The sequence below is a fragment of the Pungitius pungitius genome, chromosome 20 (genome assembly GCF_949316345.1).
Source record: "Pungitius pungitius chromosome 20, fPunPun2.1, whole genome shotgun sequence".
Lineage (NCBI taxonomy): Eukaryota > Metazoa > Chordata > Actinopteri > Perciformes > Gasterosteidae > Pungitius > Pungitius pungitius.
This window is the reverse complement of record NC_084919.1, coordinates 3,005,973-3,022,468: the sequence shown is the minus strand read 5'-3', so window position 1 is coordinate 3,022,468 and position 16,496 is coordinate 3,005,973. Positions and strand designations below refer to the sequence as shown.

Genomic DNA, 16,496 nt, shown 5'->3' with positions numbered 1-16,496 from the left:
TGTAAAGCCGGCCGTCACATTGTCCAGGGGCCACCCGTTGACCGGCCCATACACACCTCTATGGAGCGGCTTTGGATCGCCGTGGCAACATGTGTGCTGGCGTCCGGCTCTGTCAAAGGTAAGTGCTGCTGCAGCAAGCCTCCCAAACCGCCATGATGTCATGTGGTAAAAATATGTTAACGACGATTAAGCCAAGAAATAAGTCAATTATTTTGCTGTAAATGTTGAGTATATTAAACATCACGTGCCGAAAAAGTATATATATATTTTTTTGGGACCATTAAAGTTTTAGATGGAACGGATCGTTCTCTTCAAGCCAACGACTGGTGGGGGCAGTATGAGGAGGGGATACGACACTACAGCGAGGAGGCCCTCAACAAGGTACGGGCCACAAATGTTTATCGCAAGATTACACGAAAATAAAGCCCTTGGTCGGCTGACGTCATTTGTTTGAAATAATGCGTCTGGCAGATGTATTAAAGACAGCAAATTGGATAAAAAGAACAAAGAACTATATGATCATCTAACCGCGGGTGTCAGACTTTTAAAACGAAAGGACAGCGTGTTCTAGTAGACAAACTGCCTCTTGGTGCGTTCGGGTTAAAAGATGAGTTTTCTGTCTCAGGAGTTTCCGGAGAAAACTCGACCGGCGAGCTTCAATCGGCCCGCGTTCCAGTGTCCAGACATGAGTCCTTCTCCCTCTGTGCCCGCCTCAGGTCGGTCGAGGTCACATCTGAATAACACGCTGACCCCAGAGAAGGAATGGTAGAATAATGTGTGCTCTTTTTCACCCGTTTGGTGTGCAGTGGAATTTGTGAAGGCCGCAGACATCAAAGTCATCGCTGCTTTGGGGGATTCACTGACGGTAGGATTTATTATTTTTTTCTTCTGTAATGGCTGGACAGTGTCAACAACTTAATATGCAGCTAAAATAAAGATGACTTTCAAAGACAAAAAAAGGTTGTTAAATATTATCACCATATTTAAAGCCTATTCACAAAGATGCAAAACCTGAATGCAGTGGTTGTCATTTCAATAAAATATTCACAAATAAGAGTCCTTATTTAGTTTCTGATCATGTTTTTTGTTCCTTTACAGACGGCGATTGGCGCCAACGCCACCACCGTCCTCGGGATCCCCATCGAGTTCCGTCACGTGTCGTGGAGGTGATGCAGATTGTTTGATAATGTTATTGTAGAGCAATAATAACCTTATTGTAGAGGAGATAAGCTCATTATAAAGCTGTAATAACCTTATTGTAGAGGAGATAAGCGTATTGTAAAGCTGTAATAACCTTATTGTAGGGAGATAAGCTCATTATAAAGCTGTAATAACCTTATTGTAGGGAGATAAGCTCATTATAAAGCTGCAATAACCTTATTGTAGAGGAGATAAGCGTATTGTAAAGCTGTAATAACCTTATTGTAGGAGATACGCGTATTGTAAAGCTGTAATAACCTTATTGTAGGGAGATAAGCTTATTGTGGGAGATAAGCTTATTGTAAAGCTGTAATAAGCTTATTGTAAAGCTGTAATAACCTTATTGTAGGAGATAAGCTTATTGTAAAGCCGTAATAACCTTATTGTAGAGCGATCATAGCCTTAATGTCGCCACATATGAAGGCCTAAATATTCACGGCCATACTTTCGTTCAGTCTTAAAGGCGTTTTTAATGTGGAATTTGTTCATTAGATAATTAGAAATAAGATTTTATGTATCTGTAACCGGTTAATTCATTCTAAATATACATGAACTAATTTGACATCTCTTCGTCCTGCAGCATCGGAGGCTACGGCTCATTTCAGCACGTCATTACTTTGGCGAGTAAGATGTTTCGCTCACAGACGACATCCTGGAGAACTGTTGTGTTGCATATGTTCCACTCAGCCGCTTCTCTTTTCCCAACCGTGATTTTGTTTCTTTTTTTAAAATTCAGACATCCTCAAGCTCTTCAATCCCAATCTGCTCGGTGCCGCTCCCGGCAAGACTGTGCACGGCATGCAGGCCCACATCAGCGAAACGGGCTTCAACCTGGCAGTGACCGGACACAACACCTTGTAATGACTCGACGAGGCCTTTTGTGTGTCATCAGTGATTCTTTACCGACGCCTCTAAAGCATTGTGTCGTCTTTGCAGCAACCTGCCGGGCCAGACGAGGCATTTGATCGACACGCTGAGAGGTTATGAGGTACAGAGGCGTGGTCACCAAAGCTGCACAAGGAGGACACTGAGATGTCCCTCAACCTGTATCTTTCTCTCTAGGGTCTAAACTTTGAGAAAGACTGGAAGCTTCTGACCATTCTCATGGGCATGAACGACATCTGCGATTACTGCAAGGATAAGGTCGGACTTTTTTGTTTTTTTTTGAGGAATGAAAACTTCTCGCTTTGCAGAAATATTTCATGAATCTCTTGTGTTCTCTGCAGGCTCTGTTTTCGGTGGATAACTTCATTCACTACATCACCGTCTCCTTGGAAATGCTCATGAACGAGGTGCAGTGAAAAACGCTTGGTGCTAGTGAGTTCTAAGTGAGGGGGGGGGGGAGACGTTGGATTTCACCACCTCCGTCTTGTGCTTCAGGTCCCTCGCATGATCGTCAATGTGGTTCAGATACTTCCCATGGAGACTCTGAGGGAGGTGCAGAAGCCCACCCCGGGGTGCCTCCTCCAAAGGTGAGGGGGGGGACTTTGCTTCTGAAGTTCTCTTCTCCTTCCGCCCTGAGTCACTTCTTCCCAATTTTTGTGTGCTTCAGGTCTTTCTGCTCGTGCCTGATCGAGCCCGACGCCAGGTCTCCAGAGCTCCGAGAGCTGGTGGAAGTCAATCGGGAGTTCCAGGTGCAGTGGAGCTCCTCCCGTTTACCCAAAGTGTGGAGCGTTTTGAAAATGGCAATCAAACGGGTGGGTGTGAAGTCACAATGCTGTCGATCCGCAGAGAAGACTGGAGCTGCTGCTGCTGCACAGCGACCGCTTCTCCAGGGACGACTTCGCCGTCGTCCTTCAGCCCTTCCTGAAGCACGCCGACCCTCCCCGCCTCCCGGTAACTCCTCCCACCTTTCGCCGGAAACCGCGGCGACGCGGCGGCAGGCTCAGGAGACGAATGGGTGTGTGAAAGTGCTTGTTTCTTCTTCTCTTCCCCCCCCCACCCCCCCCCCCACCCTCACCGTGCAGAGCGGGAAGATCGACATGACCTTCTTCACTCACGACTGTTTCCACTTCACCATCAAGGGGCACGAGGAGCTGGCCAAGGGCCTGTGGAACAACATGGTGAAACAAAAGTGAACATTCTTGTCTGGAACATGCTGTAGAGCACGAGGAGTACATTAGAGTACATTAGGAGTCTTTTTCTTTTCAAATGACCGACCCGACCTCGTGTCTTCTGCTCCCAGTTTCAGCCCGAGGGGGGCAAGATGACCGTGAGCAGCTTCTCTGACCCCATCCGTCTCATCTGCCCGCCAAAGGTACGGCCTGCTATCCGACAGCGCCGTGTCCACCAGAACCTTGTCTGGGTGATGACGATTGACGCAGTGCTTGATTCTCCGCGTCTCGTCCCGCAGGAACACCCGTACGTCTTCACCCGGCCGAGCGCCGTCCTGTCCGCTCAGCCGCCGTCGCAGGCCGCCGTCTCCGTGCCGCCGCTGCTGCTGCTGCTGCCGCCTCTTGCTTTCGTGGCTCTCTGTTGAGGGCGAAGCGGTGGGTCGTTCCTTCAGAGGCACGGGGAAACCCAAGCGGAACCACCGAGTGACGGTTTTGTGACATTTACACAGCCAAACATTAAACTAATCTGTCTTTTAACTGAAATGAAAGTCCCGAGTGTTTTCTTTGAGGAACCTGAACGCTACGTTACTATTCAAATGTTTTCTTTATTTCAACTTTCCTCACATTTACAACGTTGGTTCTGTTCTCTTAGTTAGAGAAATGTAACACCACAGTTCTTCAGAAGATCAGCTCGGGGTGGGAGAGATTTAAAGATGGAGAGGGATCTTGTTGCGAGAGACTCTTCAGTCTCACACGTCCGTTCCTCAGATCTGCCGCTGGCCTGCTTCCTCCTCCTCTCCTCTGTCCTCCGGGAGCGCCGCCGATGTGCGACTGTAGCACGAGGAGAGACAACGTATCCCACTGAACAAACACCCCCACCCCCCCCCCTACCCTCCTCCCCCGAGTGCCTCGCTGAGATGCACTGCGTATTGACTCTGTTCCATCAGTAAGGGCAGGTGGACGCTATATCAAGCGCAGCTCGGGTTACTTTGATTTAGCTCCTGAAAGGGAAATGCAAACCGCTCCGTGTGTGTGTGTGTGTGTGTGTGTGTGTGTGTGTGTGTGTGTGTGTGTGTGTGTGTGTGTGTGTGTGTGTGTGTGTGTGTGTGTGTGTGTGTGTGTGTGTGTGTGTGTGTGTGTGTGTGTGTGTGTGTGTGTGTGTGTGTGTGTGTGTGTGTGTGTGTGTGTGTGTGTGTGTGTGTGCGCGCGCGCGTTCGCTCGCTCGGCACGGGAGGCCTCGTCTGGCGCACAATGGGATGGTGTCGTCGCGGTTAACATGCGTTCGGCTTAATGCAGGCAAAAGCATTTAGGCTTTGAATGGGAGATTTTAATGTGTTTATTTAGTGGGCATGTTCCTGGACGTGGAAGCACTTTCAGCATCAGAGAGACGCACCACTTGTTGACCGCTTTCCCCCTCGGACGTCGCAGATGAGCTGACCGCGCTTTGGGATGTCATTGTGACCTCGTTATCCCATTGAAAGGTGAAAGCCGTCTTCATCTTCAACCCCGCGGCCCGGCGTGCGCCGAGGAACAAACGTGGCGCTGACGCAGACGGGGCCTTTATTGAGGGTCTGGAAGCACAATGAGGTCTGTGGGAGGGGCGGGAGGAAATGAGTTTTAGGGCTCGTGCGAGGTGGAAGAGAGCAAACAGATTTATTAAGGAAGGTTTTGTTGGTTGTTTTTGGAATGAGTTTGTTAAAATATATATTTGTATATGAGAGAGACACCTTCATATAATGACGCTATAAAAACATAGCTCGTTCTGTATCGTCTGTTTCCGTTTAGTTAATTAATGTAGGCCCTTTGGTGAATTTTCATTACAAGCTCAACCACTTTAAATGCATTTCATACACTTATTTATATTCCCCCCCCCCCGAATCAGGTTGGATCCGACTCAGGATTCCAATTGTACATAAAAGGGACATTTCATCTACATGCTGCTGTCCAGCAGTCAAAATAATCAATAGTATTGATGACGGTTCCCAATCACAGTCCTGACACAAAAGCAATATCTATTTCTTTGAACACGTCAGTTCATTGCTTCCTGATGTCAATGCACCATCCTCTCTAAATAAGTTCATTGCAAAATGCTACCAAATTGTCTGCATATTTTATATACTCTTGTTTTTTAAATATAATCTGCACTCTTTAATGATCCAACAAGGAAGGGTCCAGGAGGAGTCTTCCTATAACCACTTTGACCAAAACGTCACACCTTTATTGAGCATTTATTTATTGCTATATTTGTATATTTTATACCATGTTAGACAGGTTCTATTCTGATCCCATCTTCTCTTTTAAATACATTTTAAGGGCTATATGTTGCATTTTCTCTGCTTATGAAACATGTAAAATCCTTTCAAGCCAACTGTGTATAAGCACAATAACAGCCATGACGGCAGTCGTTTTCAGTAAACCGTCACCTAGCAACACATCCAGTCCAGACCGAGACATGTTAAGCAAATACAGTGTGATGGGGGAGCTTTGTCCTGGACGGGAACGCAACATAATGGGGACAGAGACACCAGATATATGCATCTGTATGCAAAATAACACACTTGCCCGCTCGAATTGAGGGGATTTTCCGCTCATTGAAATGTATTTGTCCCACAGAAGGACACACACACACACACACACACACACACACACACACACACACACACACACACACACACACACACACACACACAAGACATCAAAAGCGCTATTATGGAAATCCAACCCCCTGAAACTACTCTAATGGCACACGTGAATCCTTCTGCGCTGTTTGCACTGTGCGCACGCCCTGACATCCATCCACCCAGGTACGCGAATGACAAACGTGCCTGGGGGATGATGTCACTTCCGGCCTTCACATCTTCACCCCCCCATAAAGAGCGGCTCCGTGTCGGCGGAGAGGACGCGGGCTTCCTCTGGTCACTGCGAGCAAATTGAGCTCTCCAAAGAAACACCGAAGGAAGTTGAGCTCAGGATGCGTCCTTGAGAATCCTAACGACCGACGTCACACCTCCCGATAGCCGCCGCGCGCCCCTTTTTTTTTGGCCGCTGGAGAGCTTCGTTTGATCGACCATGATCGCGAGAGGACTCTTCGTGTTGTCAGTGCTGACCAGCTGCGGTAAGGAAACGCTCCTGGAAGTTCGGCTTCACGTCTGTAGTTTGGGGGGGGGGAACCGCTGCAGTGGAGATGTGACCTCGTTGGGTTCAGCACCGAGGACAGCGACACGCGCGCCTTCAACTGCGGCAGACGAGCGGATTCGCACGCGCGTTTTTTTTTTTTTTTTTTACCACATCTGCGGGAGTTTTGGGGGAATTAAAAAAAAATGATGTCTTCTCTTGCAGTTGTGTCGTTGCCAGTGACTCCCAGTCAGCTGGAGAACGAGAACGAGGACGTGGAGGTAAAGCTGATCATCTGCACATCAACGTAGCATCAGTGATAGTGATAATAAATACTGACCACTGTCATTGTGACCACATCCACATCATTGAAGGGTTTGGTTTTGAGAGTTATACTCAAACATCTGGCAGTCATAACGTTTTGAAATGGTCTAGAGAAGTAATGGTAAGAATCAGCGGGCATGTGAGACATTGGAAGCACGATGGGAGTTGAAATGATTTTGATCTCGTATCCGAGAGTTTCCGCATCCGTTAGTGAGTTAGTGGGCGAGTTGGCGTGAGAGCAGCGTTCAAAGAGAAGCCGATTCGGTTTGATTCTCGCGAGCTGCTGTGTCAATTTATTCCCACACAGCTCTCGGCAAGGATTCTTTTCTTTTCACCAGAGCATCTTTCATTTATTCTCACGATATCAGCCTCCTAGTTTCCAGTAGTGGACATTACATTATCGAGGTTGTCTATCTTTGTTTTTTTGTTGTCCTTTTTTTATTTTTTTTTGTGCACTTCGTGTGTCTGCAGGTGATGAAATGCATCGTGGAGGCGCTTGCAGATGTGCTGTCGAGGCCCCACCCCGTGCCTGTCAGTGAGGAGTGTTTGGTCACAATGAAGACGGGTGAGCCCCCCCCCCCCCCCCCCCCCCCCAATCACCCGTCGTGGGTCGAGGGAGGAACGTTTGCAGACGGAGCCCCTCGTGCAGCAGCTGCCTCCTTGTACTTTTTGTTGTGCTTGTGGGTCAGCAGAACGGGGGGGCCAAATGATCAATTGTGCTCTTGCCCTGAAAGCACTAAATCTTGGGTGCTATTAACTCCCGTCGAGCCGCGCAGAAGCAAATCTGCTGAGGCCTCTGAAAAAAGCAAAATGGGGAAAGACCCACCTGAGCTGTAGCTTCACTGTCTGTTCCTTTCCTTCCTGAGTGAGATGTTTAAGCACCAAATGCAGCTCCTGCTTTCACGTGTCTCACTGTGTCCCGCAGACGACCGGCTGGTTTCCGTCCTTCGCCGTCACAACTTTCTGAAGCTGCTTCAGGACATCGCCGTTCGAGGTGATTCACGGCTCCATGGGTGCTGTTTACGTGTGTGTGTGTGTGTGTGTGTGTGTGTGTGTGTGTGTGTGTGTGTGGAGACAGATAGAAGTCTGACGCACTCGTTTTGATCGCAGGTCATCAGGAGAGAGCGGCCGCTACGCCAGAACCAACCACCCGAACGCCTCAGGCTGCGGAGGACGATGCCGGTGAGTCCCCCCCCCCCCCCCCCCCCGGCGGTGTCGGAGTCCTAGCACAGCTTTAATGCTGTTTGTTTCACATCGCTTTCAAAGCTTTCAAAATGACGTTTCACTTTCGTTCCTTCGTATTGTCAGTAGACTCTGCTCGTGCTTCTTCTGGACAGAATCAGGAAATAAAACAGTTCAAAAAACATAAGAAGGCCACTGAGAGACAGATTATTGCCACAAATTCATCCTCATCCGAACTTTGCAGGACTAAAAATGCAATTAATCGACCAAATATTTGGTAGGATTAAGTCTTCAAGTTTCTCATTCATTTATTTGAGTGGCTGGAACCATCAAATAGTATTTTTTTCTGATTAAAAATGTACTTTACAAATAAAGTCAATTCATTTAATAATCATCCATTTGGTTCGGTTGTAATAAACAAACCTCCTTTCTGTTGAGATCTTGACGCTCCAGTGAGAGAGTTGCATGTGAACACCACATGACGCACAATTGTATTACTATACGACATGGGATCTGACTTCCTGACCCACAACCACTTAACAAAAACACACCAGTTCATTCAAAACACAAAAGGACAACAGCAATAAGCTGTGCTGCTTTTCTTTCAGCACCTTCGCTTGAAATCAACGTCCTAGTAAATAAAACTCCCTCCCCTCCTGGTCTCCAGATCAATCCATGCTGGAAGCTCTAGGAGGCCCAGGGGAGCGGTCCATCCTGTCCCAGAAAGAGAGAGAAGGAGAAAAGGATGACAGCGTGGGAGGCGGCGAGTCCCGAGACGCCACCGCCACCGGCGAGGAGGAGGAGGAGGAGGAGGAGGAGGAGGAGGTGAAGGAGGAGGAGCAGCACGAGGAGGAGGAGGAGGAGCGGGACGAGAGTCCAGGAAGCCGCGGGTCCGCATCTGTGGAGGAGGGGAGTGAGGGCAAGGCCGACAAGAGGGGGGAAGAAGAGGAAGAAGAGGAAGATCACGAGGAGAAGAGAGCTCATTTACACGAGGAACACATGATGAAGGATAAGAAAGGCAAGTGGAGGCATGTTTTTGTTGATCTCAGTTCATCTCCCTAACAAATCAACAGAATACACAAAAAGGTCAAACAAAAGGAGAAAGACATCACATGACAGGACAGCAGGCATATGCAAAATGACAGCTCCATCACAAAAGTCAAATACATTCTCACTCATGCAAGCTAATTCAAATTCTAAGCTTTGGAAGGTGCAATGCTTTGTAGATCAAGTCTCCTGCTGCCACAGGACCGGCTGAATGATGGAAGTGCTTCCATCTACATGATGAAATCAACCCCCCCCCCCGCCCCCACCCCCGTCCTCCCACACACGGGGGGGGGGGCAGCGCCAGCATGACTGGCACACTGACAGCTCACCAACACGAATGATTAAACGTCTCAATGCTCCTGAATTCAAATGAGCTGGAGTGCATGATCGCAGCTGTCTTTCTAGATCAAGATTTGGCTTCTTTTTATTTTTCTAACGGAGAGGTCCTTCTTTTCCTTTTTTTTTTTTTTTGTCAGCGCTAAAATGTCAAAGAACTATGAAATACTTCTTCTATAAAAGGGAGTCGTGCTGTTAGATCCCATAAAGCGCAGCGAGCAGTGTGCTGGGTGCACAGCTGCCAGCTGGCAACACATGTTTCATTATAGGAAGTGGAAAATGTCGCTAATGGGTGGAAAGTTTCTGGCTTGAGTGAGTGTTTCAGTAAGAAAACATTAAATGCGTCATTCTTCATTTTCCACGTTTCCCAGGTGCTCGGTCTGGTGAAGAGAGAGATGCCCCCAGAATCAAATCCCAAAAGAAGTTTGTGGAAGAAGGTGAGGAGGAGGAGGAGGAAGAGGAGGAAGAAGACAAGAGATCTGCATATTTCTCTCACGGCCCTAAACCAGAGGGGGAACAGGAGGAAGAGGAAGAGGTGGCAGGAGAGATGAAGAGAGACAGCCACACGCGATGGACCAAGAGAGGGAAGTCTTCACCGGGGGGGAAGCAGAAGGCCGTCGGAGAGGAGGCGCCGCATCACTCAAAGGAGGAGCAGGAGGAGGAGGAGAAGGAGGGGGAGAAGAAAGGGCACGCGCAGAGGAGCCCGGAGGAGAAGGAGCTGCGGATGATCGCCGGGGGGCCCGAGGAGAGGAGGGGGGCGGAGGAGGAAGGGAGCGCCGGCCGGAAGCCAGAGGTGTGCAGTCCGTCACTCTTACCTTCACGACAAGTCCACCTTGTATTTTCCCGGCCTGTTTATCTATAACGACGTCATGCATTATGTTGTTTATTTTGGGCTCGAGCCCAAAAACCCTGAACAGGAGCCTGAATCCCATAGCGATAGAAAATGTTCCCCTGATGCTCCTCGGTGTGTGTGTGTGTGTGTGTGTGTGTGTTTGATGCCTCACTGAGGCTGCTCGTGGAAGGTGACCAGGTACCTTTTATGGAGCCATGGAGTTCACATGCAGGTATGTGATGATTCACACTCACGAAGTACGTCCTCTGCTCTCGTTGCACATCTGCAGGAGCCGGGGATCGAAAGCCTGGCGGCCATCGAGTCCGAGCTGGAAAGCGTCGCCCAGAAGCTCCACGAGATGCGGCGAGGTTAGGAGGAAGAGAGAGAGAGAGAGAGAGAGAGATTGTTAGAAGAAGTTGACGCTGCAGTCTCCTCTGCCTCCTCCGCCTCAGCAGCCCCGAAAACCGGTGTGCCCCCCCCCCCCCCCCCCCCCCCCCCGTGGAAGCATCTCCACTATTTATCCTTCTGCAGAGAGCGAGCCCTGCTGCAGCCTCCCGCGTGACGTCCCGTCCTTCGAACAGCATACGGCACATGCACATTGCAGCTAAAAGACACGCCACAAAACACACACACACACACACACCAACAAGGTGGAGTGGCCCTGTAACGGCATGTGTCCTCTTAACGGGACGCTCACTCCTGGGGGAGCGGTAGACAAAGACGTAGATGCTTAATTATCACAGAGACACTTAATCTAGGCAATAAGTCAACGTTTTTGAAGTGTGATTCATTCATGTAAGAAAATCAATAAATCTAATAGTTTAACTTTCAACCTCTGTTTTGGTAGATGATTTGAATGCCTTTTAAAATGGAATGAATATTTGCAGAAGACCATTTAATGCAATAAACTCTGCGTACTAACTCATTGACACCTGTGTTCTCCTCTCAATGGATGGATCGAAGTGGCTGAGAATCCCTTTTTCCTGTCGGCATGTGAACATCGAACGAGTGAAGAAGCGTTTTCCTGCCGTTTTCCTGCAGTTCCTCGCAGTGAGCCTGGCTCTCGGGGGGGGGGGGGGAACATGAATAAGAGCAGAGAACATGAATCATCACTGTGACACCAGCGTTACGTTATTAATCTGTTTGTGTTATTCACCGTTCAAAGCCAAACGTTCCAAAGCTCTCAGAAGTTTAACGGAAACGGGGCGGAAGAAAAAAACTGTATGAAAAATGTGAAACACATATTTTTGTGTGTTAACATCAATTGATTGATTCACGAAGGTGTGAGTGAGAAGCAAAGTACTGTTTAAAGAGGCTTTTTGTATTTCTCTTTCAATATAAACACCACTTTGAATGAGCTCAATTACCATTTAAATGATCGCGACGAAGAATAACAGGCTTTTATAGTGTTATTTCACCTGTAGACGTGTGATATTTAACTATATCACACTTTCTGCAGGAAACCATTGTGCTGTATGGCCAATACAACCCTGGATCATAGGGATTCATTCAAGTCCCTCCTCCTCTTAGTGTGTGTGTGTGTGTGTGTGTGTTTTCTATGGAGCTACAGAGCACTAGGTGGCAACATCGTGAGGGTGAACTTCATGTCCTCTTTCTGCTCGGCTAACGAACCAATGAGGAGCACTGTGCGTTCATTCACGGCGTTCGATGCAAGAACTCAGTACATTTTTTTTTGGGAATCTTCTTTTCTTTATTGAAGAAGGCATTACAGTATTGTTCCATAAGCCCGAGTGGAAAGCAAAGCAACATGTGTATGTTACTCCTGTTATTAAGACATTTCCCTCCCTCTGTGAGAGAGATGTTTGTGTTAGTAGAGGTCAGGGGTCAGCATGAACACACTACACATGGAAGTATTCCTGGTTCATCGATACAAGCCTACGTGGACAAATCTGAGAACTCATGTTTGTATAAAAAAATATAACATTTTATTCCAGCTACAAAGTGAAACATGTAACAGTTTTGTCACACTTCTCAATAAAATAGTAAAAAATACCGTCCACAGAAAATACACTATCGATACACTTCGAAAGCACAGAACAAATTTGGCTTTTAAATTAACTTAAACTGTACAAATATTTAAAATATTTACACACCAACAACATAAAAAGGAATGAACTTACAATTCTTCCAGTCTTTTTTTTTTTTCCTTAACAAAACAGACACTTCCCAAACCACTCGGTTTTCGTCCTTCTGACCTGAATCAGTAAAAGTCAACACGTCGTTATTTTCTGCTTTCTTTTCTATTCTCTTTTTTTTTCTTCTTTTTTTTTCTCAGTGCCGTGGCAAAGCCCACTGTGGTGCGTCTCTAACCTTAAACTTCTGCTCCCCCCCACCCCCCCCAACCCGCCCCGCACGCCGCTCGGAAACTCTGACCTTTCCTCTACTCCGTCAGCGGGGGGGGAGGTGTAAGAGGAAGGGGGGGGGGGGGGAGACAAGGCTGGCATTCAGGGCCCCCGCTAACAGACACTGGCACACCAGCTCACACACACTGGGGCGCATTCAGACCTGTTTGCACAGGGGAACACTGGCCTGCTGTGGTCTGCGTGCTACATCTACAGCTGCTTAGAGTTTCCAGGTCTGGTCTGGGCCCAGAAGGGGAGGGGGGGGGATGGGAGGGGGGAGGGGGGTGGGGGGGTATTAGACACTCCTTTGAGGAGGACGTCGAGGTTTAGATAAGGTTTTAAAAAAAAAAAAATGCATACAGTACAACGGACGGGTCTGTGAAAAAAGGGCATTTCACCTGACAGTAGGTTTGTCAAAAAATAGAAGTTATAGTGCAGGAATCTCTCGGAGCTGCTGCGCAACCCTCTGTCTGAGTCAACAACACGGACACTTAAATAAGTGTCTTGACTACTTTTACAATAACCAAAAAGACAAAATAAAACACACATGCTGAGCTGCAAAAAAATGAGATGTTCTGTTCGTTTTTTCTCTTCAAGTCACAAGCTGTCGCCGGCCCTCCGGTGGCTCACGCCATGTCCCCCATCATCTTCTTGTAGTACATGGACTCGAAGATGTCGTTCTCGCCGGGGCAGTTGTGGTGGCAGGCGCAGGACTTGATGAACATCATGTGCTTCTTCATCACCTGCCCGTCGGGGCACTTGAACTCCATGGGCAGGGTGGCGGTCCTGTGCGGGGTGCAGCAGCGGCCGTCCAGGCAGACGCCGCAGAACTTCGGCCTGTAGGACTTGGTGGTGGTGCAGCCGGAGATCTCGAACTTCATGGGCTTGGAGAGCCTGGGCGTGCGGATGCACTTTTTTCCCTTCTGCAGGGGGGGGGGGGGGAGGAGGAAGGTGAAGAGGGTTTACGAAGCGTTCTTTTAGTTCCAATGGCGTTCCCGTGCTTCCCGGGGGGGGGGTGGGGGGGGGGGGGGGGGGGGGGGGGGGGTTGAACAAACACTCACCCTGATGCTCTGCTCCAGCTGCGACTCGCAGGGTCGGACCATGCACAGCCGGGACTGTTTCTCCAGGCGGCACTCGCGGTTGTCGTTGGTGACCCTGGTGGAGACGCCGAGGCCGCAGGTCTTGGAGCACGCGCTCCACTCGGTGGTCTGGACCAGGCAGTTCTCCCTCATCATGGAGGGATCGGGGCCGTAGGTCTCCTCCTCTCTGTAGGCTACACAAACCACACGGGGGGGGAGCCGGAAAATTAGAAACTGCCGCCCTGGTCAACGCGCCCGAAGAGACGGAAAGAAAGAAAGAAGTGGAGACCAACTCACCGGCCAGAGCCGAGCCCAGGAAGGTGGGTTTGTTGGGGGAGTCGCACTGCCACTCCTCGCAGCACTTCCCCGGCACCTTGACGAGCCTCGGCACGGGGCAGTCGGGGCTCGGCAGCCGGACGCTCATGGCGCAGAACGGCACGCAGCCCACGGCGCCGTCCAGGCAGGTGCACTGGTACTTGCAGCTGCTCTGGAAGGTCTCCCCGCTCTTGTAGACCATGCCTCCGAACACGCAGGTGGCTCCGTCTCGGACTGCAGGGGGGGGGGAGTCGGGAGAGGAAAGGTCACTCTGCGGTTCGAAACACACCCCCCACCAAAACAAACAAGCAAGGCATCGTCCTTCAAGGGCGGCTCACCTGTGCACACTCCGATGCGTCTGTTGACGGGGGCCCCGAAGTCACAGTGGAGGCCCTTGTGCGGGTCGCAGAGGTCCCTCTCGGTGCAGAGCTCGCCCATCTGTTTGGCGCAAACCCGGCAGCAGCCGCAGCCGTCCAGCACCAGGCTCACCCCCGGGGGGCACTGGGGCGGCGCCGCGGGGCAGGAACACTGGCTGCTGCACTCCTGTCCGGCGACCTGAGCGCACACAGACACACACACACACGCTTAGTTGGACATCTACACAGAGTTACACATTCCCCCCCCCCTCCTCCGGCAGGAGGCTTAAGGACTCAAAGCGTCGTAAATCGAAAGCTTCAGCTGGATGAGGTCCTTCTCAGTGTGTTTTTACTTACCGTGTATGAGAGCATGATGCACAGGAAAGGCAGCAAAATCGTTTTCTTCGTTGCGGCGGACATGATTTCTTCCTCGCAGAAATAGGGGGGGGGGGGGGGGTCTAGTTTCTCCTTAAAGTCTGGTCGAGCAGGTCTTCCTTTAGTCTCAGAGTTTCTGATCGAGTTGATCTCGTTGTCTCGTTCGTCCGGTGGAGTCTTTCTTCTTCCCGTCTCGGTGGGGGGGCGGGGGGGGATGGTTTAAAGCTAGAGTTTAGCTTCGGTAGAGGAGCTGATCTGAGTTGTGGCTGCGGAGCCCGGCTCCCTTTATACCCGCTGGCCCCAGGTCGGCGCGTCACCAGGGGGCTGAATGGAGAGCCAGCCCTGGACAAACATGGACATGCTTGGCATTCTTTCCTCGCTTCCTGACCCACCCCCCCACACCCCCCACCCCACCCCTCCCTCCCGCTCCAGACATCCCACATTCCTGCTGTCTGAAGGCTCTGCTGCTCGGGGAAACAACACCGTCCTCTCTCTCTCTCTCTCTCTCTCTCTCTCTCAGAACAGCTTTCATCTGGAACGGGAGGTTAGAAGTCTGGTTAGAAACCTGGGACCCCCACACTGGAATTCCTAAAGACTGACTTCACAAAGAGAGACAGCCGGTAAACCTATAAATATTCATTCAACAAGAAGAAAAAAAAAAAGAAGAAGAAGAAGAAGGGTGCAAACTTCAGGGCCGTCAGAATTGATGGCGATAAGAGCTTTGCGTGAAAGAAGAACAGGTTTGACAGAGTTTGACGAAGGCAAATCGACGTGATCAAACGCGATGATGATGCTTCAAAGGGGCTTCAGACAGTTAATCAACAGCCAGCTGTCAGGGAGGGGATGTTCCTTTGCCCCCCCCCCCCACCCGCTGTGAGCTTCTTGTAACTCGTGTAACCTTGTCTCCTGTACTTGTGCGGTTACATCTGGGGCATTCTTGTGCACTGAGATCAGTGGGTCAACAGCAGCTTTTAGGCCCCCGAACCCTTTAAAACACATCAGGGACATGTTGTGATCTCTTTTGCAACGAGGGGAACGTTTGTGCCGCTGCTCCTGAAGTAACGGGATATTAACAATATTGTTAATTGGTTGAAACCTTGCAGCATTTTACTGTTGTGTGTCTGAAGCCTCGGGGGTCTGTCCAAGGTGAACAAGGTGTCCCTGGTGGTCTTTTCCCCTGAGTTACCTGAATGTGTCACGGTATGCGGGACAGGTGTTCCTGGGACAAAAGACTAATGTTCTCAGTCACTTCCAGTAATGGATTTTTTTGTGGATTCGAGCTCTAAGCTGCTTTTCTTACTTCCCGAAAAAGAAGGACTCCGTTGAAAAACAAAAGCCGGGGGGGGGGATTTTCCCTCCCGTTCGACCGGCGGCTTTGACTCTGAGGGCCCCGGCCCCTCGAAACAGATCATACAGGGACAATGGCCACATGTTCTCGGCTTCTCACTGCCTGACGAGGTCTAGTCTGCGTAGGGCCAGGTGTGCCCCCCCCCCCCCCCCCCCCCCCTGTCTCAGGCCGGGCTTATTTTTACTACATCAAACCCCAGAGTGGAGGATTTCAGGAAAGAGACTAGACGGGGGTTTGTGTTTTGTGCGATCGCACCCCGGGCCAGACTTATGAAAGGTGCTGCTCCTCGAGACCACTGAATCGAAATGAAAAAAAAAAAAAACCTCCCAGAGGAACCTGCAGCTGGAGGAATGCGAGTGAGAAGCCAGCAGACGGGGCTGTTACTACACAGGAAGTGCTACCATATAAGGAACCCTGCTCTCTCCTAATATGGATATGTTCTTTCTCCACGCTGGCTCAGTACAGTAGAGTACAGTCCCATTAGAAAAGTGTGTGTGTGCGGGCTGTCAGTCCAGTCACTCAACTCCACCATATCTGAAGGAAGCAGCTCGACGAGGAACGTGCTGCAAAA

At 49.8% G+C, this 16,496-nt stretch overlaps 3 protein-coding genes across 3 annotated transcripts; 2 read left to right on the top strand and 1 right to left on the bottom strand.

The window, feature by feature from the left end:
• The first annotated feature begins 401 nt into the window (after nt 1-401).
• On the top strand, nt 402-3,760 carry si:dkey-177p2.18 (phospholipase B1, membrane-associated). The gene is made up of 14 exons (XM_062559671.1): nt 402-716; nt 807-865; nt 1,099-1,166; nt 1,781-1,824; nt 1,937-2,057; nt 2,137-2,188; nt 2,263-2,343; nt 2,427-2,492; nt 2,581-2,672; nt 2,753-2,834; nt 2,932-3,036; nt 3,168-3,263; nt 3,386-3,457; nt 3,554-3,760. The coding sequence occupies exons 1-14, from the start codon at nt 608-610 to the stop codon at nt 3,677-3,679; spliced, it is 1,173 nt and encodes a 390-aa protein (XP_062415655.1). The 5' UTR covers nt 402-607; the 3' UTR covers nt 3,680-3,760.
• A 2,280-nt stretch (nt 3,761-6,040) lies between these two features.
• Nucleotides 6,041-11,018, top strand: chga (chromogranin A). The gene is made up of 8 exons (XM_037450155.2): nt 6,041-6,369; nt 6,594-6,649; nt 7,164-7,257; nt 7,618-7,686; nt 7,803-7,874; nt 8,542-8,892; nt 9,629-10,050; nt 10,379-11,018. The coding sequence occupies exons 1-8, from the start codon at nt 6,324-6,326 to the stop codon at nt 10,460-10,462; spliced, it is 1,194 nt and encodes a 397-aa protein (XP_037306052.2). The 5' UTR covers nt 6,041-6,323; the 3' UTR covers nt 10,463-11,018.
• A 1,223-nt stretch (nt 11,019-12,241) lies between these two features.
• LOC119195333 (CCN family member 2) lies at nt 12,242-14,821 on the bottom strand. The gene is made up of 5 exons (XM_037450172.2): nt 14,560-14,821; nt 14,185-14,401; nt 13,829-14,080; nt 13,514-13,725; nt 12,242-13,375 (listed from the first exon to the last, which is right to left on the bottom strand). The coding sequence occupies exons 1-5, from the start codon at nt 14,620-14,622 to the stop codon at nt 13,079-13,081; spliced, it is 1,041 nt and encodes a 346-aa protein (XP_037306069.1). The 5' UTR covers nt 14,623-14,821; the 3' UTR covers nt 12,242-13,078.
• Between the last annotated feature and the right edge of the window lie 1,675 nt (nt 14,822-16,496).

What these genes read in the sequence shown, in the direction of transcription:
- si:dkey-177p2.18 (XM_062559671.1), top strand. Translation starts at nt 608, where the DNA reads ATGAGTTTTCTGTCTCAGGAGTTTCCGGAGAAAACTCGACCGGCGAGC. An exon ending in ACACGCTGAGAGGTTATGAG is followed by an intron (nt 2,189 to 2,262) that starts GTACAGAGGCGT and finishes CTTTCTCTCTAG; the next exon opens with GGTCTAAACTTTGAGAAAGA. An exon ending in CCGGGGTGCCTCCTCCAAAG is followed by an intron (nt 2,673 to 2,752) that starts GTGAGGGGGGGG and finishes TGTGTGCTTCAG; the next exon opens with GTCTTTCTGCTCGTGCCTGA.
- chga (XM_037450155.2), top strand. Translation starts at nt 6,324, where the DNA reads ATGATCGCGAGAGGACTCTTCGTGTTGTCAGTGCTGACCAGCTGCG. An exon ending in ACGAGAACGAGGACGTGGAG is followed by an intron (nt 6,650 to 7,163) that starts GTAAAGCTGATC and finishes GTGTGTCTGCAG; the next exon opens with GTGATGAAATGCATCGTGGA. An exon ending in GCGCCGGCCGGAAGCCAGAG is followed by an intron (nt 10,051 to 10,378) that starts GTGTGCAGTCCG and finishes GCACATCTGCAG; the next exon opens with GAGCCGGGGATCGAAAGCCT.
- LOC119195333 (XM_037450172.2), bottom strand. Translation starts at nt 14,622, where the DNA reads ATGTCCGCCGCAACGAAGAAAACGATTTTGCTGCCTTTCCTGTGCATC. An exon ending in GCATCATGCTCTCATACACG is followed by an intron (nt 14,402 to 14,559) that starts GTAAGTAAAAAC and finishes GTGTGCGCTCAG; the next exon opens with GTCGCCGGACAGGAGTGCAG. An exon ending in ACGCATCGGAGTGTGCACAG is followed by an intron (nt 14,081 to 14,184) that starts GTGAGCCGCCCT and finishes CCCCCCCTGCAG; the next exon opens with TCCGAGACGGAGCCACCTGC.